The sequence below is a fragment of the Schistocerca serialis genome, chromosome 2 (assembly GCF_023864345.2).
Source record: "Schistocerca serialis cubense isolate TAMUIC-IGC-003099 chromosome 2, iqSchSeri2.2, whole genome shotgun sequence".
Taxonomy (NCBI): domain Eukaryota; kingdom Metazoa; phylum Arthropoda; class Insecta; order Orthoptera; family Acrididae; genus Schistocerca; species Schistocerca serialis.
The window spans coordinates 863,822,128-863,846,635 of NC_064639.1; the positions used below are offsets into that span (position 1 = coordinate 863,822,128).

General features: G+C 41.9%; 1 protein-coding gene across 2 annotated transcripts in view; it reads left to right on the forward strand.

Annotated features, from left to right (window-relative positions):
• Positions 1–24,508, forward strand: part of LOC126458170 (zinc finger CCCH domain-containing protein 13) — a 93,193-nt gene that overhangs the window by 62,747 nt on the left and 5,938 nt on the right. For both annotated transcript variants that reach the window (XM_050095039.1, XM_050095037.1), the window contains 2 exons: positions 4,765–4,943; positions 13,186–13,256. In XM_050095039.1, coding sequence (XP_049950996.1) covers positions 4,765–4,943; positions 13,186–13,256 — 250 coding nt within the window. The remainder of the gene's footprint in view (positions 1–4,764; positions 4,944–13,185; positions 13,257–24,508) is intronic.

Below are 24,508 nucleotides of genomic sequence, written 5' to 3' on the forward strand. Positions count from 1 at the left end.
CTGTACTTGGTCTTTATGATGAGAGAGCACCTACTATACAGAACCACACACAGATGTCAGTGGGTATGGGATTGTTGCTGTACTGGTACAAATTTCGGTTGTAAAAGAGAAGGTTATAGCTTATGCTTGTAGGAAACTTACGAAAGCCAAGAGAAACTATTCAGCTACAGAAAGATAATGTCTTGCTGTGATCTGGCCCATGTGCGGATTTCAACAGTATCTCTGTGGAAGGCCATTCACAGTTGTTGCAGACCATCATTCACTTTGTTGGTTGACAGGTCTTAAGGATCCAACAGGACAACTCACCAGGTGGGCACTATGTCTTCAAGAGCATGACATTACCATAGTGTACAAAAGTGGAAGAACACACCAAGATACCGACTGTCTCTCAAGAAACCCTGTGTGAAGACAGTGACTGTCTCACTGCACTCCAGTACCCCTCTGCTGAGCGGAAGAAGGGTGCCAAGAAATCTCAAATTATGCTCGCCTTAAATCAGTCAGAGGATGTGAAAGGACAATTTAAGGTAGTTAATTGATTACTTTGCAAGAAAAACTTTGATCCATTTGGAAAGAGGTGGCAACCAGTGATTCCTAAACACGTGCGCCTAGATGTTCTACAGAAATTCCATGGCACACCTGAGGCCGGATATTTAGGATTTATTAAGACACACAATAGAATCCACTAGAGAATTTTCTGGCCAGGTGTATTTAGGAGTGTCTGTCACTGTGTGTCGCACTGTCAAGAATGCCATAGGAGATAGGCAGTTGCTCAGATGCTACCTGGCCAACTCATACCAATTCCACCAGCCGAAACGCCATTCCCGTGTGTTGGGATTGACCTCCTCAGACAATTTCCAATGTCAGCTAGTGGCAATAGATAGATTATTGTTTGCACTGATTATCTGACACACGATGCCATTACAAAAGCTGTGAAAACAGCCGAAGCATCCGAGGTAGCCAAATTCATCATGGAAGACAGTGTATTAAAACACGGTGCCCCAAGGTCGTTAATTATGGATCAAGGGAAAGTTTTCACTCGAATCTTGTGACAGAGATAAACTGTCGGTGCAACATTACTCATCACATGACGACTGCCTACCATCCACAAACTAACGGTCTTACTGATTGCCTTAATAAGACCTTGGCCGACATGCTATCAATGTTTGTCAATGTTGAGCAGAGCAACTGGGATGAAGTGCTATCTTTCGTGACATTTGCCTGCAACATTACCAAACAAGACACCACAGGATTTACGCCATTTTTCCTGGTGCATTGGCATGAGGTGACTATGACGATGGACACTGTGTTTCCTTTACATCCTGATGACATGGACGGCTACATCGGCCAGGTGTTGACCAGAGCTGAGGAAGCTCGGCAGTTAACTTGACTCTGATCGTCGAAGGTATGACGCGAGCCACCGCCCTGTTGTCTACCAGCCTGGTGACCTCGTCTGGATCTTCGCTCCTATTCAGAAGGTTCGTCCCTCTGAATAGCTCCTCAGGTGCTACTTTGAACCTTATAAGGTTGTAAGACAGTTGTCTGATGTTACTTATGAAGTTGAAGATTTCAACCCCGACTGAGACGAAAGATCAGAGATACGGTTCATGTCCTTCGAATGAAGCCCTATAAGGATCCTGCAGCCTAGGATAAATTCAAAGTTCCAGTGACAGGCAACAAGCGGAAAGGTGACGAAGAGCATAGCGGCAAAAGAAGTTCGAAGAAGATCACTGCCAGAGCGAGAATCAGTCATCAGGAGTCAGAGTATGCAGGACCGATGACTCGTTCCCATACCAGGAAGACGTAACACCGAGACGCTGTTCTCTTAATGAGGGAGCAATGTTGCAGAAGAAGCTGAGTAACACCGTGGTGTAATGGTTACTATACTAAACTGTTGCATGGAGGATCGTGAGCTCAAAACTCATTGTACTGGAATGTTCTGTAGCTGTATGTATACTGTGTGTGTTCTGGCCGGAGGCAGTTCGCTTCATGCTCTTGTATGTGCAAGTGCTGAATAAACCTTTGTTATGTGAAGTTAGTGTTCATCATTCATCTAATTACACCTTCTTCTACGTGACCATATTTTTATGCAATTTAGAAACTTTTTTTTATGTCGTTATCAGTTACCTTGATCCACAGGTTCAAATTTACTTTAATGCACATAAGGTATGCATGTAATATCTGGTGTGAGGCATAAATGTTGTTTTAACTGACTTTGTGAACTCATGGCAAGGGTTCTAGGGTCATCGAGGGATTCTGAGGTCACAAAACTATGGTTTGTCACCATTTTTCATCAATAGAGAGTTATGGCAAGCTGTCTGTGTATAGTGGGCACTTCACATCTGTAAGAATATGCCCTAAGTGGTACTGCAATGGTAAAAAGCCGGCTAAAAACATGCCTGAAAAACACTTAAATTCCTGCAAAAAATTTTGTAAAACTGGAAAGACTGCAAATCCAGTAAAATATGCCTAACAACATTTTTATTCTTTTAATATGAGCAAAAGTATCCAGAAAAAAAGTAAAACAAACCATTTTGTGTTAAACTTGTATTATACGTAATTATTTGTTTTTTGTATGCGTCAAAGTATGTAAATGTGTCAAAATATATAAATAAACTGACAAAACTTAATTGACCTGTAGTATTCGTCTTATATAAGCAGCACACTGTACTGTAGCAAGAAAAGAAGGGAACCAGCAAAAAAAAAAATTCCCCTGTCAGACCACAAAAAAGGCAAATACGTTCCTCTTTTAAAGACTCTGACAGAACAGTGGGAAACCTGTTGCCTTGATCCTCATTCCCCCTTCCTCACCAAAAGTTTTGGAATGAAATTCCCCCTTCCTCACCAAAAGTTTTGGAATGAAACATACTTCCATTTTTTTGTTATGAAAGAGACTAACAGAGAGACAGTGACTGTGGAAGAGAGAGCAGAAAGTGTCAGTGGGAGAGAAAGACAAAGGAGGTAGCGACGGTGTGAGAGAGAAAGTGACAGTGAAAGAGAAAGAGAGATGAAGACTATAGCAGTGGGAGGCAAAGAGAGGGGAGATATTGAAATTCAGTTTTGTGAGAGATAGTGGCAATAGAAGAGAAAGAGAGATGGGTGGAGACAGGAGCAGTTTGAGCAAAAGAACGAGGAGACAGTGGAAATGAAAAACATAGTTGGGTGGAGCCCCTACATAGGCTTCAGGGGTTCTGGTACCTCCCAAACTGGCAAACTTTAACATGTAGGTATAGGGGAAGGCACATTTTAGACCGAAATTTTAAACACTTGGTTATAGGGGAAATACCCTTGTCAGATCCTCCATAACTTTTGAGCTACCTTGGTATCGTGAAGATAGTGTTAGTGGGTAGAAAGACAAAAGTAGACAGTGTAAGTGAGAGACAGTGGCAGTGGGACGTCCTATAAACCAATGCCAGGAGGAGGAAACAGTGAGAGAGAGAGAGAGAGAGAGAGAGAGAGAGAGAGAGAGAGAACAGCAGTGAGAGGCAGATGCCAAGTATGAAGACTCAGCTACCAAGCGAGGCTGGGTAAGAGGATGTAGAATGTTCTGCATTAACACGTCAAAGACAATATTTAGTTTAGTTCTTTAATAGCTGACAAATTTTAGAATAATAATGGCAAAAAAAAAAAGAGCGAGATGAGTTATTGAACAATTTCTTCCTCTTTAGCTTCCAAAATTTCCTGCTCACTCATCAAACATGATGTGTTTGTAGCAGAATTACAGCAAACTGTGACACCTAACAAGTAAATGCACAAAATTAAACATCAGTGTGATTGCATATAGGCTCAGCCATTCACAACAGCAGCTGATGTTTCTTTTGAAATAATTCTAGGAATTGACAACAGAAGGCAGTTCCTGTCAAGTGGCAGGTAGCGAGATGTATGTACATTGTTATTATGTAAAATGAGTCTTGTTTTCAAGCGATAGGTGACTCACGTGTTAGAATATCGTGGTCCGAGCTGTATGTGGGTATGGTCTTATGAACACATCGATGTGTCTCCAAAGTGATGACCGAGCGAGGTGGCGCAGTGGTTAGCACACTGGACTCGCATTCGGGAGGATGACGGTTCAATCCCGTCTCCGGCCATCCTGATTTAGGTTTTCCGTGATTTCCCTAAATTGTTTCAGGCGAATGCCGAGATGGTTCCTTTGAAAGGGCACGGCCGATTTCCTTCCCAATCCTTCCCTAACCCGAGCTTGCGCTCCGTCTCTAGTGACCACGTTGTCGACGGGACGTTAAACACTAACCACCACCACCACCATCCAAAGTGATGAAAGAACACAAATATGCTCGTGTGCAAATATTTTTGGTGAAGTACACCCACCTTGTTAGAGTTTTTTAAAGAACATATTCACCTTTTCCGCTCTGATGGGAGCATTTTTCCACTGGTGAAATAATCCTGATGACATAGTTTGTTCACACAGCTGTTGTAAAAGATGACCCAAAAAGCAGCATTTCTCTTCAGTTTTTGCTTTCCTTTTTTACATTAATATTTTACAAATGTGTTACAAACTCATGATTTATGTTTGCGTTAGTAATATTGACCGTGATCATAGTCACAGATGAAATTATTTTTTATAGCAGCATCATGATTGTAGTGTTAATATATGAAAAGTCACTTCAAAATATGCTGCCTATGTCATTCGGTTTCATAACAGTACACCACACACTGTAACAAGTGGAAACGGAGGAACTCCATCTGTTTAATGCAATATTTAATATTTTTTGCTAGGAAGTAATTTGCTTATGTATTTTTCATTTTCAGCTGTGAGGTAATACGTGATAAAGTGACTGGAGACTCTCTGCAGTATGCATTTGTAGAATTTGAAGACCGGAAATCATGTGAGGATGCATATTTTAAAATGGACAATGTTTTGATTGATGATCGAAGGATACATGTTGACTTCAGCCAGAGTGTGGCAAAGCTAAGATGGAAGGGTAAAGGTGAGTATTGTTTGAAGAAATTAAATACACACACACACACACACACACACACACACACACACACATACAGTGGAGAGGGGAAGGGGGGCATACAAAATCTGAGCATCTGCTATGCCACACAGGTTGTGTGGATTGTCCCACCCAATACTAGTTTCCTTAAACTTGCCCTCTGACACATCCTCCCTCTGTTAAAACATTCTCCTCTCTTTTTCCATTATATTTTTATTTATTATGTTTCACTCAAGTATTTTCTTTATTGCTTTCACTTTAGATCTTCATTCACTCCTTCCCCTCTGTGTTCTTTTTTTCCAATCTCCTTTTTCTCCCCGTTCTTAATTGCACTATTCATTCCACTTTCTCTTAATACACCTTTAGTTCTTCCTCTGGCATCTTCTCTGGACTGAAGCTAATGCAGTGCTCATCAATACACTATCTTTGTCCCCCCCTATTCTCCCTGATTCCTCCCCCTTTATCTTTGTCTGCTCTAGTCCTCACTGCAGGACACTCCCTCTGATTCTGGGATCTGAGTGAGCTGCCCATCCTTCTTAATCTTCGCCAACCTTTCCCTTTTTCCTCACCAAGGAAGGAACTAATTGTTCCAAATGCTAGGATAGTGTTATGTCCTTTTTATATGTGTGTATTGTTAGTAAAGAAGTTTTTCCTTCATGAAGGTATGTGTGTGTGTGTGTGTGTGTGTGTGTGTGTGTGTGTGTGTGTGTGTGTGTGTGTGTGTGTGTATATATATATATATATATATATATATATATATAAAAATAGAGGGAAACATTCCACGTGGGAAAAATTATATATAAAAACAAAGATGAGGTGACTTACCGAACGAAAGCGCTGGCAGGTCGATAGACACACAAACATACACACAAAATTCAAACTTTCGCAACAAACTGTTGCCTCATCAGGAAAGAGGGAAGGAGAGGGAAAGACGAAAGGAAGTGGGTTTTAAGGGAGAGGGTAAGGAGTCATTCCAATCCCGGGAGCGGAAAGACTTACCTTAGGGGGAAAAAAGGACAGGTATACACTCGCGCGCACACACACACATATCCATCCACACATACAGACACAAGCAGACATATTTAAAGACAAAGAGTTTGGGCAGAGATGTCAGTCGAGGCGGAAGTGTAGAGGCAAAGAAGTTGTTGAAAGACAGGTGAGGTATGAGTGGCGGCAACTTGAAATTAGCGGAGATTGAGGCCTGGCGGATAACGAGAAGAGAGGATATACTGAAGGGCAGTTGGTCCCTATGAAATCCCCAAACCACCTTCCCTACCCTCTGGCTCCTATCCTTGTAACCGCCCCCGGTGCAAAACCTGTCCCTTGCACCCTCCCACCACCACCTACTCCAGTCCTGTAATCCGGAAGGTGTACACGATCAAAGGCAGAGCCACGTGTGAAAGCACCCACGTGATTTACCAACTGACCTGCCTACACTGTGATGCATTCTACACTCCTGGAAATTGAAATAAGAACACCGTGAATTCATTGTCCCAGGAAGGGGAAACTTTATTGACACATTCCTGGGGTCAGATACATCACATGATCACACTGACAGAACCACAGGCACATAGACACAGGCAACAGAGCATGCACAATGTCGGCACTAGTACAGTGTATATCCACCTTTCGCAGCAATGCAGGCTGCTATTCTCCCATGGAGGCGATCGTAGAGATGCTGGATGTAGTCCTGTGGAACGGCTTGCCATGCCATTTCCACCTGGCGCCTCAGTTGGACCAGCGTTCGTGCTGGACGAGCAGACCGCGTGAGACAACGCTTCATCCAGTCCCAAACATGCTCAATGGGGGACAGATCCGGAGATCTTGCTGGCCAGGGTAGTTGACTTGCACCTTCTAGAGCACGTTGGGTGGCACGGGATACATGCGGACGTGCATTGTCCTGTTGGAACAGCAAGTTCCCTTGCCGGTCTAGGAATGGTAGAACGATGGGTTCGATGACGGTTTGGATGTACCGTGCACTATTCAGTGTCCCCTCGACGATCACCAGTGGTGTACGGCCAGTGTAGGAGATCGCTCCCCACACCATGATGCCGGGTGTTGGCCCTGTGTGCCTCGGTCGTATGCAGTCCTGACTGTGGCGCTCACCTGCACGGCGCCAAACACGCATACGACCATCATTGGCACCAAGGCAGAAGCGACTCTCATCGCTGAAGACGACACGTATCCATTCGTCCCTCCATTCACGCCTGTCGCTACACCACTGGAGGCGGGCTGCACGATGTTGGGGCGTGAGCGGAAGACGGCCTAACGGTGTGCGGGACCGTAGCCCAGCTTCATGGAGACGGTTGCGAATGGTCCTCGCCGATACCCCAGGAGCAACAGTGTCCCTAATTTGCTGGGAAGTGGCGGTGCGGTCCCCTACGGCACTGCATAGGATCCTACGGTCTTGGCATGCATCCGTGCGTCGCTGCGGTCCGGTCCCAGGTCGACGGGCACGTGCACCTTCCGCCGACCACTGGCGACAACATCGATGTACTGTGGAGACCTCACGCCCCACGTGTTGAGCAATTCGGCGGTACGTCCACCCGGCCTCCCGCATGCCCACTATACGCCCTCGCTCAAAGTCCGTCAACTGCACATACGGTTCACGTCCACGTTGTCGCGGCATGCTACCAGTGTTAAAGACTGCGATAGAGCTCCGTATGCCACGGCAAACTGGCTGACACTGACGGCGGCGGTGCACAAATGCTGCGCAGCTAGCGCCATTCGACGGCCAACACCGCGGTTCCTGGTGTGTCCGCTGTGCCGTGCGTGTGATCATTGCTTGTACAGCCCTCTCGCAGTGTCCGGAGCAAGTATGGTGGGTCTGACACACCAGTGTCAATGTGTTCTTTTTTCCATTTCCAGGAGTGTATGTGAGAATGACCAGCAACAAACTGTCCATTCGCATGAATGGACACAGGCAGACAGTGTTTGTTGGTAATGAGGATCACCCTGTGGCTAAACATGCCTTGGTGCACAGCCAGCACATCTTGGCACAGTGTTACACCGTCCGGGTTATCTGGATACTTCCCACCAACACCAACCTATCCTAACTCCGGAGATGGGAACTTGCCCTTCAGTATATCCTCTCTTCTCGTTATCCGCCAGGCCTCAATCTCCGCTAATTTCAAGTTGCCGCCACTCATACCTCACCTGTCCTTCAACAACTTCTTTGCCTCTACACTTCCGCCTCGACTGACATCTCTGCCCAAACTCTTTGTCTTTAAATATGTCTGCTTGTGTCTGTATGTGTGGATGGATATGTGTGTGTGTGCGAGTGTATACCTGTCCTTTTTCCCCCCAAGGTAAGTCTTTCCGCTCCCGGGATTGGAATGACTCCTTACCCTCTCCCTTAAAACCCATATCCTTTCGTCTTTCCCTCTCCTTCCCTCTTTCCTGATGAGGCAACCGTTGGTTGCGAAAGCTAGAATTTTGTGAGGTGACTTACCGAACAAAAGCGCTGGCAGGTCGATAGACACACAAACATACACACAAAATTCAAGCTTTCGCAACAAACTGTTGCCTCATCAGGAAAGAGGGAAGGAGAGGGCAAGACGAAAGGAAGTGGGTTTTAAGGGAGAGGGTAAGGAGTCATTCCAATCCCGGGAGCGGAAAGACTTACCTTAGGGGGAAAAAAGGACAGGTATACACTCACACACACGCACATATCCATCCACACATACAGACACAAGCAGACATATAATTTTTCCCACGTGGAATGTTTCCTTCTATTATATTGATATCTCATATATATACTGGCAGGTCGACAGACACACAAACATACACACAAAATTCAAGCTTTCGCAACAAACTGTTGCCTCATCAGGAAAGAGGGAAGGAGAGGGAAAAATATATATATATATATATATATATATATATATATATATATATCACACACATCAGTTTAGGACTGTAGAAACGTAGAAACATGCAACACTATTCTGGTACTATGACTTAGGTTAAAGAAAATATAAACTACATTTATAGCATTTGTGGATTTTAAGAAAATGTTTTTGATCTACACTCTTTGAAATTCTAAAGGTAACAGGGAATAAAGTGGAGGTAAAAAGATTTTTCAACTGCAGTTACAAGAATCGAAGGCTCTCAAAGGGAAGCAAAGGGAAGACATTATTCAGCCTGCACATTGAGCAAGTTGTAAAGTAACCTCAGTAGAAATTTATAAATGGAATTAAAGTGCAGTGAGAAGAAATAAGAACTTAGATGTTTGCCAAAGATATTGTAATTTTGTCAGCAATGGCAAAGGATATGAAAAATCTGTTTATCTTAGTGGATAGTATCTTGAAATGAGGTTGTAGGATGAACATCAGTGAAGGGAATGGAATGGAATGGAATGGACTGGAACTAAACAAGCTGATGCAAAGAGAATTAGATTACGAAATTAGACACTTAAAAAAGTAGATGAGATTAGCTATTTGAGTAGCAAAATAATTGATGATGGCCAAAATCAAAAGCATGTATTGTTTGGTGCGTAAGTTCTTAGCGATTTTCCGTAAGTTTAATAAACACAGCAGATACATCTAACAGAGACTTTAGTCATCAATGGTCAAAATCAAAAGCCAGTTTTGGGCTGGTGTGTAACTTTGTAATGATTTTCCATAAGTTCATTAAACACAACGGGTACTGATAGCAGAGTTTAGTCATCAGTAATATAAATTCTCTTTCAATATTACGATAAAGGATAGTTGTTGCTCACCATATAGCAGATATGCTGAGTTGCAGATAGGCACAACAGGAGGATTGCCAGGCAAAGCTTTCGGCCAAACAGGCCTTCATCAGAATACACACACACACACACACACACACACACACACACACACACGATGCACGATGGTGCATGTGCAGTCGTAACTTACATCTTACATTCACATGACCACAATCTCTGTCTTTGTTTGACAGTCTTTTTGTTGTGCCTCTCTGCAACTCAGCATCTCCACTATAGGGTGAGTAACAACTATCCTTTTCATAATATTGTCATTATTCCATACTGGATTTTCCATTGTGTGATATATTCTCCTTCACATTTTACAACAGTCTGCCAATGCCGGTGTAACTTCTCAGTTCTGCAACTGTAGAAATCACTTGGTTCTGAGGTAAAGAACTCATTGAACCATGTTCAGAGCACATTTTCATCCTGAAAGGAGGTTGTTTGGTATAGTGGAAAAGTACACAAGATCAGATGAATAAGGTTGGTGCAGAATGACTTCCCAACCCAACTTCTGTATAGTATTTTTTGCCAGTCTTGCAGAATGTGGACAGGCATTATTATGTAGTAGCATCACCACATACAGTCTTCTTGATCATTCCTCTTGGATTACGTCTGCAAGACGTCTCAGCTGTTGACAATAAATTTCAGCAGTGCTGATTACACCTCGGGGGAGCAGTTCATAATACATAACACTGCCACTGTTCCACAAGATGCATAACATTATTTTTTGTGGTTCTGCTTTGATTTTTGTACAGGGGGTTGCTTCTTTGTTTGGGCTCAACTATTCCTTTCTTTCCCTTATGATATCATAAGGACAGCCTTTCTCTTCACCAGCAATGATAAATGAAAGGGATGCTTTGTATTGTTCATGAGCCAATTGATGATGAGTAAGCAGAGATGCACATATGACCCCCTGCTGATTTTTGTAGATTTTGGCTTACAGCATGCAGTACCCATACACCCGATCTTTGAACCTGCCCCATTGCATGTGAATGTTGCACGATGGTGGAATGGAGTACACTGATGTAGATCATTCCGCAGTAATGAGTTTAAACGATCTTTATCAAACCTCGAAGGTCTACCTGAACGTGGATAGTCTCTAATGTCGAAACAATCCTCCTTAATTCATGCTATGAATATTAACTTGTCTTTTTCTTTTCTGGTAACTGTGATATTTAGAAGCTTTTTTGTGAAGCTGTACTGGGAACATTGAGCAAATTTAGGAATTCTGTTGGGAAGTTTATGCCTTCACCTAGGCTATCATTGTATCAATTGATTTAAATATTTTTTTTTTTTTTTTTTTTTTTTTTTTTTTATTCCTGTGGTGTGTGCTGATTCTTTTTTGGTGTCATTTTTCTGTTGCTAAAATGGTTTACATATTCATCCATTCTATGTTTATGTAGTTTATCTGTGTAAGCAAATACACTTTTTCAATTAATATGATGGCCATTGAAGAAATAATTTTATTTTTTACAGTTGTTGATAAATATAAGGTAACATCCTTTTAGGTGCTTCAAATTTTATGTTTTTCTGCATGTGTGCAAAGTTTTGAACAATCCTGACAGATGGAAGAGCTGCAGCAAACCATGAAAATGTTGTCTGTGTAAGACACTCATTACAAGCAAACCAATGTAGTGGAACTCTAGGTTGTGTATGAAGAACTGTTGTGAATATCCGTAAACGTTTCTGTACCGTGTATGGCAATTATGCAGTTGACAAGAGGACTATTGAGTAATAGTTAAAGAGAATTGAGGCATAAGGAAGTGTAGAAACAGTTGCATCCATAATTAACCACATTCAGTATGTTTTGTCACAGCCACTGCTGGCAACATGACTATTGTGTGGATGCCGTTATTTGAGCTGACTGACTCATTACGACTCATTTGGCTCTACAGCCGAGTGAGTGAACAATTATTGAGACACTCGTATATTCAAAAGTGTGCTCAAGACATGATGTTCTGTTTCCCAGAACTATCAGAGAAGTATAAGACCAATGGAGAGACCTTTGTAACATATAGTTACAGGTGACAAAACATGGGTGCACCACTTTGAGCCTTTATCAATAGGGGATACATGCTCTTATGCAATAATACCGCAAGTCCATAGAACATAGGAGGCTGTGTAGAAAAATAGTACATGTAGAAGAAACGTTGGCTGATATTGTCACCAAATTCTAACTCTTAAGAATAAATATGTTCTGAGGAAAAAAAGTCAGGCATTATTTACTGAACAAGCTTTGTATATATGGGCTTGTAAACGTAAATCCCAGTTAATACTAATTTTTGTATTAAACAAGTTTGTAAGAAGTAATATGGGACTTGTTCTGTCTTTTGGAACTGTGTAAAGTCTTATTTGGACTAGACACATTGATCTTGATTTAAAGCATCTACAGTATCTATTTCTTGGCTTCTACATCAATTCCCTGCAGTTTTCTATACACAGGTGTTCGATATTTAGAACACAACACTGCACTGACACACAGTATATGAGCAGATTAATACTAGTTATAATTGGTTGTTTGTGTGGTTTACAGACCTAGCCTGCTGCTTCTGCCAATTCATATATAATTTGACTTGTTCCAGATCTCAGAAAGCTACTTCATGACAGTCCTTATGGAAGATGATTTTGTGAGAATGAACGAATAGATAATTGTGTGAATGAATGAATGGACATTTAATTAAAAAAAGTAATATGAGGAAGAACTACTTTGCAATATCACATGCAAGGAAACAATATACCACTCACAAATACAAATTTCTATGATGTTTGGCATTTAATGAAGAGTATCCATAAAGAGTTAAATTGTGCTTTGAAATGTACATTACACACTGTCATGGGACAGTCGACAGAATAAGTTTAGTTCACCATCTTGGTTTGGCCAACAAAAACTGCTATGGTTTTTTCAACAGTAGTTGTGACATGTAAAATCAGTAAGTGTCATGGACGGTTGTAACTGGAGAAATGTTCAGAATGGTGAAGGTTAGATCATTCAAGGACAGCAGCTTACAAAAATGTTAAGAATTGTGAAGGTTAGATTATTCAAGGACTGCAACTTACAAGACTTTAATTTTATTGAAACAAGAGTGACTAATTACATGAAAAACCCAGATAAATAAAGGCAAAGTTAAACAGTTAAGATGAATTGTCACAATTAAATTCCAACAACATAAGATTTTAAAATCTGACACACCAAAAGTACAAGAAATATAAAAACAGAAATAAAATTCATAATATTTTTATCACTTGTTGGAGATGAGAGAATGCTTGACCAAAAACAGAATCCATAAACCTGCTACAAAAACAAATTCTACTGTTATTCTTATACTCGTGTACTAAAAGTACAATAGCTAGAGAGTACCTTTCAGAATGTGTGCCTTTTGTACTCCATTCTTGTTCCTGTGCTCCAGGAAATACTGGTCACTTTTTATTTGGAAAATCTAATTTTCCTACATGTTGTAAATTTCATTGCCCTTTACTGAATCTTTTCATTACTGTTCATTTTAGGCCGTGGAGTGGAGCATTTGGATGATGAGGGTAATCCAAGGAAAGATGGTGATATTCATTACAACAACTATGTAAGTAAACAACTGTTTTCCTTTATGTATTAATTCCTGATCTTAATTTTAACTCTACTCAGTGAGGTGTGTGTGTGAGAGAGAGAGAGATCTCTGGAGGAGGACTTTCCTGTCTTTTGGTTTCATACTTTCTGTGTGCCTGTCTGCTTCTCTTAACACCTCTTCTGTCTAGTATGTTACTTGAAAGTAATACACAAATTTTAGCTGGTAACAGAAGTGTGACTGTTGTGATTTAGCAACAGTTTTATAATTGTTCTTACTCTGAGAATGCTACACAGATATTTCTGCTATCCCAGATTTAAATTTTATTTTTTCCTTAACATAAGTGCTAAAGATACATAGAACAGTCGTTGGAGTCCCCTTAACGTTCTTCCTGATCCACCTTTGACTATTAGAGTGGTGTCAGAAAAGTTTAAGCATCCTGTCCTTTTGTGCAACATACACACACAGTTTAGAAGTAATTATAGCAAATAAATAATCTCTATTGTTGAGGCAGCATAAGTTGATCCCTGAGAGCTGGAGTGGGTTGCATACAATAATTTGTGGGCCTACCTCAACCTGTAACATAATACAATTTTATAAACATCTCTATGGCAGCACCTCAGTGTTGTCACAGCTCTGGTGACAGCTGTTGTTGTCACCTGTAACCATTAATGCTTCACAGTTGAAAGCTGGCAATAGCGCTGCAAGCTGTCTGAGACCTTTCTAAAGCATCTTGACTGGCAGTTTTGTGTCACGTGCGACAAGTCAGAAGAAAATAGCAGTAGCAAAGAGACTAATGTAATAGATAATGTCAAGTCTGAATCAAGGTGATGGTGAACTACTGAAGCTAACAAGTACCTGTGAAAATATTGACATTGTCTGTTCTTCTCATCGAAGGCTCTGTTTGGGAACATTTGAAGATTGACAAAAAATTTGCTGATACACTCTTAATAAGCATGGTAAAAAGACTATTAAGAAATCGGAAAGTTGTTTCCTTAACCATGGCAAGTAAATATAACAGCAGCACTTTACCGTTCCCTACCGCTACCCTGCTATCCTTCCTCCTCCGCACCCCAGCCTCCTCCTTACCCCACCACCCAGCTTGCTTCTCCCTCAGGTGCACCTTGCTCACAGTCAGCCAGAGACTGTGGTCGTGTGTGTGTGTGTGTGTGTGTGTGTGTGTGTGTGTGTGTGGTTGGTTGGTTGGTTGGTTTTGTCTATTTCCCGTGAAGATCTTTTTGCCCAAACACTTACTTGTTTGACAGGCTTTCCTTGTGCCTGTCTGTGACTCAGCATCTCCACTATGTGGTGTAGCAACTATCCTTTTAATAATGCTCCCATTATTCCATCCTGGATTTTCCATTTCTTGATTTTAAATATATTTCCATCTCTTGATTTTAAATATAAAAGTCCTGGATTTATGCCAGGTACTAATCTTTGTACACTCCTGGAAATGGAAAAAAGAACACATTGACACCGGTGTGTCAGACCCACCATACTTGCCCCGGACACTGCGAGAAGGCTGTACAAGCAATGATCACACGCACGGCACAGCGGACACACCAGGAACCGCGGTGTTGGCCGTCGAATGGCGCTAGCTGCGCAGCATTTGTGCACCGCCGCCGTCAGTGTCAGCCAGTTTGCCGTGGCATACGGAGCTCCATCGCAGTCTTTAACACTGGTAGCATGCCGCGACAGCGTGGACGTGAACCGTATGTGCAGTTGACGGACTTTGAGCGAGGGCGTATAGTGGGCATGCGGGAGGCCGGGTGGACGTACCGCCGAATTGCTCAACACGTGGGGCGTGAGGTCTCCACAGTACATCGATGTTGTCGCCAGTGGTCGGCGGAAGGTGCACGTGCCCGTCGACCTGGAACCGGACCGCAGCGACGCACGGATGCACGCCAAGACCGTAGGATCCTACGCAGTGCCGTAGGGGACCGCACCGCCACTTCCCAGCAAATTAGGGACACTGTTGCTCCTGGGGTATCGGCGAGGACCATTCGCAACCGTCTCCATGAAGCTGGGCTACGGGCCCGCGCACCGTTAGGCCGTCTTCCGCTCACGCCCCAACATCGTGCAGCCCGCCTCCAGTGGTGTCGCGACAGGCGTGAATGGAGGGACGAATGGAGACGTGTCGTCTTCAGCGATGAGAGTCGCTTCTGCCTTGGTGCCAATGATGGTCGTATGCGTGTTTGGCGCCGTGCAGGTGAACGCCACAATCAGGACTGCATACGACCGAGGCACACAGGGCCAACACCCGGCATCATGGTGTGGGGAGCGATCTCCTACACTGGCTGTACACCACTGGTGATCGTCGAGGGGACACTGAATAGTGCACGGTACATCCAAACCGTCATCGAACCCATCGTTCTACCATTCCTAGACCGGCAAGGGAACTTGCTGTTCCAACAGGACAATGCACGTCCGCATGTATCCCGTGCCACCCAACGTGCTCTAGAAGGTGTAAGTCAACTACCCTGGCCAGCAAGATCTCCGGATCTGTCCCCCATTGAGCATGTTTGGGACTGGATGAAGCGTCGTCTCACGCGGTCTGCACGTCCAGCACGAACGCTGGTCCAACTGAGGCGCCAGGTGGAAATGGCATGGCAAGCCGTTCCACAGGACTACATCCAGCATCTCTACGATCGTCTCCATGGGAGAATAGCAGCCTGCATTGCTGCGAAAGGTGGATATACACTGTACTAGTGCCGACATTGTGCATGCTCTGTTGCCTGTGTCTATGTGCCTGTGGTTCTGTCAGTGTGATCATGTGATGTATCTGACCCCAGGAATGTGTCAATAAAGTTTCCCCTTCCTGGGACAATGAATTCACGGTGTTCTTATTTCAATTTCCAGGAGTTTATAATGTGCTGTAAGGACATTTTATCTCCTACATTATATAACTTGCAAGGGTGGAAGAATGTGAAGTTGAAGATCTGGAATATACACCAGATTGATTGACGCCCTTGAAAAAAATAATGAAAGTAGTGTATTAATTGAAATCTCACTACTTAAGGTTACCAAATGAACACAAGAGAGGCTCCCAGAATATTTTCGATCTGTGTTGCGTCACATGGCATTAAAATTCCAGTGAACAGCATCAAAAGTACAACAGTTCCAGTAGAAAATATGTCTGAAGAACATGACGATGCTAAATGCACAGATTGTAATAGTTTAATGCAAATAGTTCAATAGAAGTTTAGCAGAAATTGTGTTCAAGAAAATTAGCAACCACTTACCTTAACACCAACTTCATGGGTAAAGAAAAATCCAAATAGTTTTTAACACAACTTAACGTATGGTAAAGAAATTAAGGACATTACTAAAAGAAGACAGTATTTTGTCAAGAAGGAGCTATAAAGTGGGACACAGAATAGGTATGGAATGGCTTTCCAGACTCTTTCTACTACAGCAATGATGTAAGTCGAATTTCTGCTCATAAGAGATTGTCTATCTGCTGCTTCAGAAAATGGCAAAAGAGTGTGTAAGACAAAAGCACTCATTTTATGTAAACTGAAAGATGTATACTTAGCTTTCAGAGAAAATTTCCTTCCAATAAAATTGTTTTTACTAAATTTTGTGAACTTCATCGAGAAGAATGTGTTACAGTGCTCTAAACAGTCTTGGAATGCTTAATGCATGAGTGTGCGTGTATCATCACAATATAAAACTGATGATGCATGCTTCACACGCAGAAGTATCAATGCTTAACTTTTACAGGAACATGCTTGCAATCTGGAATGGCAAGCTTCTGACATACATTGGATACATTAATGAAGACAGTTGATGAATTTATTGAGTATCTCGTCCAAAAACTTCAAAACTTAATACAACATTATTACATATTGAAAGCTCAGGATTGCTACTTATAAATCAAGCGAGCAAACACTCCCTGACACTTCTTGCATTATTATAGTGGATTTTGCAGAAAACTATACATGTTTGCTTCAGGATGCTGCACAAGGGTTTCAATGGCAGAACATTCAAGTTACCCATCAGCCCTTTGTTGTGCGCTATACAGCAGAGGATGTCATTGTGTTATAGAAGCGATTGTTTGCAGCATGATACAAACACAGTCTATGTTTTTCAGAAATAATTCTCAACTATACTCTGGGACAAAAGCCACACATCCAACACTTACTTCAGTGATGGCAGTTTTACATCATATAAAAAATTTAAGATCTTTGTAGATTTGTGCCATCACAAAAAGGTCTTGAGGTAACTGCAGAAAGGAAATTTTTGTCACTAGCCATGGCAAAGCAACAAGAACAAGTTTACAGCGTCCATATGACAATCACTTTTTAAGTCCAAAAGACCCATTTACATTTGCCACAACTCATCTTCCAGGAATGCAAACATTTTGTGTTAAAACAGAGGAGATGACAAAAATTATCGAATATGTTACAAAATTGATATGAAAATGGTTTTGCCATTCCTGGGACAAGACTTACATCATTTTTTCAAACCACTGATGGAAGGAGATTACTGATAAAGCATGTATCATCAACTTATTAATTAATGTGAGTTCATCTTGGGTTTCAAAACCAAGTCTCCATCATTATCAAAGATCACTGTCAAAGAAGAAATGTTCATCAAATCTATCCACTGTAACAAGTACTGGCAATATTATGAAAAGGATAGTTTGCTACTCACCATATAGTAGAGATGTTGAGTCGCAGACAGGCACAACAAAAATATTACTAAACATGTAAGTTTTCAGCCAGAAGGCCTTCTTATGAAATAGACAACACACACACACACACACACACACACACACACACAGCCCTCTCACACATGTGACCACTGTTTCGACCCAGCAGCCAGAGGACTAATATTTTACAATTGGCTGTTTCTTGTGATCTATTGCCACTGATTGAACAATACTGGAACTTCTCACTTTTTTATGCAGAATATTTTAACATTAATGTTGATTTACAGACTGACTTCCACTTCCTCTGCAGAGTATCAATGTAATGTTTCTGCAGTTTGCTGTAATTTTATCAGTTTACTACTTTAGTGTAGAAGAGCATAAGCTGCTTACAGCTTGATGTTTTGTTTACATTGTTCACCAGACTGTACATTTTTTAGTAGTAATGATCCTACAACATTCCCTGATGTACCCTCGAAATGACTTCATGTTTTTCCCTGTGAAAAAGAATGTGCGGAGTTCTGTCTGTTAATAAGTCTTAAGTCCAAACTCAAAGCTAGCTCAGTATTTCATAAGATAAATTTATTTTACTAAATGAAACTGCATCTTACACCTTCCAGAAGTCAAGGAACATGGCATCAACCTGCATGCTTCTATCTATGGCATTCTAGGTTTTGTGGACAAACAGAACAAGCTGAGTGCCATAAGATTGTTGTTTTCTGGAAACCAAGTTGTTTCCAATAGAACAGTTTTTATCACTTGTAATATGTCATAATATTTGATTTATCACTACATCTACTATACTTCAGGTGTAAAGAGGACTACTTATCAACTGGCAGAAGTGTTGCGTTGTCAACAGGTACACATAAAAGTGAAAGAAAACTTGCTAGCTTACAGAATAAATCGTACCTCGAGCTAGTGTGTGTGTGTGGGGGGGGGGGGGGGGGGGGGGGCAGGCAGGCAGGCAGTGCACACACACACACACACACACACACACACACACGCACTCTGTGCCCCTATGTCGTGCCAGCTGGAAACACAATTACTCTGAAAGCTAGCAAGTTTCCTTTCCCTTTTGTGTGCACCTATCAACAACTCAACACTTCTGCTATTCAATGAGTGGTCACCTTTACTCCTAATCATTCAAATTCTACCTGGTAAAGTCAAGACTTGCAGAGAAAGTCGATAGTTGACTACTTCCTGTATGATAGTGAGATGAATAGGAACATCATTGACGTTAAGATAATACCATCAGAGGGCTTGGATAGTGACCACCATTTGTTGGTAATGAACCTGAGAGGGACTAATGATAATAAAGGGACAGAAGACCAGGAAAAGGAGGAAGAAAGCTGGCTACAGTACCTTTAAGTAGTAAAGGAAAGCATCCCAAAGGATGAACCAAAACCAAAAACTGTAGAAGAGGAATGGGGTAGATTCAAGGGAACATTAGTAAGTGCAGCTGAAGCAACATGTGGGAGGACAAGCAACAAAAAGAGATGGACAGAAACACCCTGGTGGAATGATAAAACAAAGGATGTAGTACAAAAGAAGAATGGAGCCTTTATGGTATGGTTCCAGAAGAGAACAGTAGAGACAAGAGAAGAGTATCAGGCAAGCAAGAAAGAAGCAAAAAGAATAGTGGCAGAGGAAAGAAGAAAGTGGATGGAACAGTGGAGCAGAATGATGGAGGAGGATAGCGAAGGCTCAAAAAAGGTGTTATAGGAGATGATTAAAAGTGAGAGGATGAATGGTACGACAGATTATGCTCGAATGGTGAACGAAAGTGGACAAGATGTAGAGAATAAGGAGGAACTCAAGAATATGTGGAAGGAGTATTTTGAATAACTCCTGAACCCGAATGAAGACCTGGATGAGGAGGAACAAGCCGAGGAGAAAAAAGAGAAGGAACAGCAAATAGAAAAAGACCTTACATGGGGAGTAGTGGAAGACGCATTGGAAAAGATGAAGGGAGTGAAGTCACCAGGTCTGGGTGAGCTAAGTGTAGAGATGGTGAGATCAGCAGGAGTGGTGGTGGATACAATGGCTATATCGAGTAATGAAAATTGTGTGGAGACAGACGATGATCCCAGATGGGAATAATAGTCCTGATCTTTAAGAAGGGAAATAGAAAAGAGTGCAAGAACTCGGGAGATAACATTGATGAGTTATTGTGCAAAGATTTTTTAGAAAATTGTGGAAGCACGAATTCGGGCAAAATTAGAAAGAAGAATCAGAGAAGAGCTACATGGCTTCAGAGGAGGAAAGTCCACGGTGGATCTAATTTTTGCTGTAAGACAACTGCAGGAACAGCAAAGTGTGGAAAGCCCTGGAGAACAGAGGAGTAGCAAAACATTATTTGGAGGATAAGGGAAATGTACCATGGAAGTGTGAGCTGTGTGAAAGTGGGAGGAGAGAGATCAGCTCGGATTGAACAGAGGAATGGCTTTAGGCAGGGAAGTGCACTTTCACCATTACTCTTCATTGTTGAGATGGATGATATAATGAGTACAGTAGCACAAGTAATTGGTGAAAGGAAGATGAAAGCTGTGGTGTTCGCAGATTATCTGACGATTTGGGGGAATAAGGAGGAGGAAGTACTAGAGCAGTTGGGCGTATGGGAGTGAACAGTACAAGAATACGGGATGAAATTTAGTATAAGTAAGAGTGAGATGATTACCACAACAAGAAAGAACGAGAGAGGAATAACGGGAATAACAATTGGTGGAGAACAATTGAGGAGAGTGGAGAGTTTCAAGTACGTAGGAAGCCTGATACAGGAAGATGGGAAAAACCGACAGAGAAATAAATGAGTGGGGGAGAAAAGCAGAAGAATTTCGGAAGAGTGTCAGAAGCCTGATATGGAGCAAGGATGTACCCCAAATCAGTAAAAAGGTTATATACCAGACATACTATGTCCCGATCCTGACATTTGCATCAGAAAGCTGGGTTATCAAAGGAAGAGAGAAAAGCAAAGTACAAGCTCGTGGGATGAAATTCGTGAGAAACAGTATTGAGTGCCAAAGATAGACAGGTTAAGAAATAAGAGGATCAGAGAGTTAATGAAGGTGGAACCATTACAGGAGGAGATAGAGAAATCAAGGCTGAGATGGTACGGAGAGGTTAAGAGAATGGAGGAGAAGAGGATACCTGGGAGGATTCACGAGATGAAACTGGAAGGAAAGAGACCCAGAGGAAGACCGAGAGACAGATGACTGAAAGGAGTTAGAGGAATGAGTCCAGAAGAAAGATTGAAATGTATACCGCGGAGACAGGCTGGACAGTGAAGGGGAGGCATGTTTTTAGGGATAAGAAGTGCAATAGTATCGAAGGAAATTTGGGTGAAGGTCATGGTTAAAGCGGGCTCAGACATGGTAATCGGATATCTCTATAGGCCGCCTGGCTCAGCAGCTGTAGTGGCTGAGCGCCTGAAGGGATAATTTGAAAAATATTTTGAGTAGATTTCCCCACCATGTTATAGTTCTGGGTGGAGATTTTAATTTGCCGGATTTAGACTGGGAGACTCAAACGTTCATAATGGGTGGCAGCGACAAAGAATCCAGTGAAATTTTTTTAAGTGCTTTATCTGTAAACTACCTTGAGCAGTTAAACAGAGAACCGACTCGTGGCGATAACATATTAGATCTTCTGGTGACAAACAGACCCGAACTATTTGAAACAGTTGACGCAGAACAGGGAATCAGTGATCATAAAGCGGTTACTGCATCGATGATTTCAGCCGTAAATAGAAATATTAAAAAAGGTAGGAAGATTTTTTCTGACGGCTCAACACGAAAGTTTTGTGTCATGTACAGATAGTGTTGAGGATCAGTGGACAAAGTTCAAAACCATCGTACAATATGCGTTAGATGAGTATGTGCCAAGCAAGATCATAAGAGATGGAAAAGAGCCACCGTGGTACAACAACCGAGTTAGAAAACTGCTGCAGAAGCAAAGGGAACTTCACAGCAAACATAAACATAGCCAAAGCCTTGCAGATAAACAAAACTTAACGCAAAGCGAAATGTAGTGTGAGGAAGGCTATGTGAGAGGCGTTCAATGAATTCGAGAGTAAAGTTCTGCGTACTGACTTGGCAGAAAATCGTACGAAATTTTGGTCTTACGTCAAAGCGGTAGGTGAATCAAAACAAAATGTCCAGACACTCTGTGACCAAAATGGTACTGAAACAGAGGATGACAGACTAAAGGCCAAAATACTAAATGTCTTTTTCCAAAGCTGTTTCACAGAGGAAGACTGCACTGTAGTTCCTTCTCTAGATTGTCGCACAGATGACAAAATGGTAGATATCGAAATAGACGACAGAGGGGTAGAGAAACAATTAAAATCGCTCAAAAAAGGGAAGGCCACTGGACCTGATGGGATACCAGTTTGATTTTACACAGAGTACGTGAAGGAACTTACCCCCTTCATTGCAGTGGTGTTTCGTAGGTCTCTAGAAGATGTAGCATTCCAAAGGATTGGAAAAGGGCACAGGTCATCCCCATTTCCAAGAAGGAATGTTGAACAGATGTGCAGAACTATAGACCTATATCTCTAACGTCGATCAGTTGTAGAATTTTGGAACACGTATTATGTTCGAGTATAATGACTTTTCTGGAGACTAGAAATCTACTCTGTAGGAGTCAGCATGGGTTTCAAAAAAGACGATCGTGTGAAACCCAGCTCGCGCTATTCGTCCACGAGACTCAGAGGGCCATAGACACAGGTTCTCAGGTAGATGCTGTGTTTCTTGACTTCTGCAAAGTCGATACAGTTCCCCACAGTCGTTTAATGAACAAAGAGCATATGGACTATCAGACCAATTATGTGATTGGATTGAAGAGTTCCTAGATAACAGAATGCAGCATGTCATTCTCAATGGAGAGAAGTCTTCCGAAGTAAGAGTGATTTCAGGTGTGCTGCAGGGGAGTGTTGTAGGACCGTTGCTATTCACAATATACATAAATGACCTTATGGATGACATCTGAAGTTCACTGAGGCTTTTTGCGGATGATGCTGTGGTATATCGAGAGGTTGTAACAATGGAAAATTGTACTGAAATGCAGGAGGATCTGCAGCGAATTGACGCATGGTGCAGGAAATGGCAATTGAATCTCAATGTAGACAAGTGTAATGTGCTGCAAATACATAGAAAGAAAGATCCCTTATCATTTAGCTACAATATAGCAGGTCAGCAACTGGAAGCAATTAATTCCATAAATTATCTGGGGGTATGCATTAGGAGTGACTTAAAATGGAATGATCATATAAAGTTGATCGTCAGTAAAGCAGATGCCAGACTGAGATTCATTGGAATCCGAAAACAAAGGAAGTAGGTTACAGTACACTTGTTCGCCCACTGCTTGAATACTGCTCAGCAGTGTGGGATCCGTACCAGATAGGGTTGATAGAAGAGATAGAGAAGATCCAACGGAGAGCAGCGCGCTTCGTTACTGGATCATTTAGTAATCGCGAAAGCGTTACGGAAATGATAGATAAACTCCAGTGGAAGACTCTGCAGGAGAGACGCTCTGTAGCTCGGTACATGCTTTTGTTGAAGTTTCGAGAACATACCTTCACTGAGGAGTCAAGCAGTATATTGCTCCCTCCTACGTATATCTCACAAAGAGACCATGAGGATAAAATCAGAAAGATTAGAGCCCACACAGAGGTATACAGACAATCCTTCTTTCCACGAACAATACGAGACTGGAATAGAAGGGAGAACTGATAGAGGTACTCAAGGTACCCTCCACTATACACCGTCAGGTGGCTTGCAGAGTATGGATGTAGATGTAGTAGACTGGACCAAGGTGAAGACGGAGAGAAGGTGGCAAGACAGAAGATGGTGGAGAGGCCTATGTTCCATACAGACTCGGCCAGAGGCTGGAGACTGACCAAGATAGTGACAATGATTCAGTACACCAGTCTTCTCTTTGTTATTGTTAGATTACTTTGGTTTCAATGTGATCACTGAGTGACTGTATGGATGACAGTATTTTGACATTACATAAGATGAAAACTTCTTAGCATTTTTTATCAGCTTATCGGATAAAATTTTACTTCAAATTCATCAACAGCTACATCTGCATGACTACTCTGCAATTCTCACTTCAATGCCTGGGAGAAGATTCATCATACCACTTTCAAACTATATCTCTTCCGTTCCACCCTCAAACAGTGCGCGAGAAACACAAACATTTGAATCTTTCCATGCAAGCTCTGTTTTCTCTTATTTTATTATGATAATTATTTCTCCCTGTGTAAGTGATGTCAACAAACTATTTCCTCATTCAGAGGAGAAATTTGATGATTGAAATCCATGAAAAGATCTCGCTGCAATGAAAAACGCCATTGTTTAGTGGTACTCATTACTTGGTGTGAATAAAAATCCAACTGTGTTTCACAAGAATGGTATTTTCTGAATCAGGCTGGCTCTATGTTAGTAGACCACTGTCTTTGAAATGTTGCATAATGCTCAAACACAACATATGTTCCAAAATCCTTCAACAAATTGAAGTTAGTGATATGGGTCTGTAATTCAGTAGATTAGTTCAGTTTCCTTTCATGTGTATTAGTGTGACCTGTGTGACTTCCTGGTCATTAGGTACAGATCTTTTG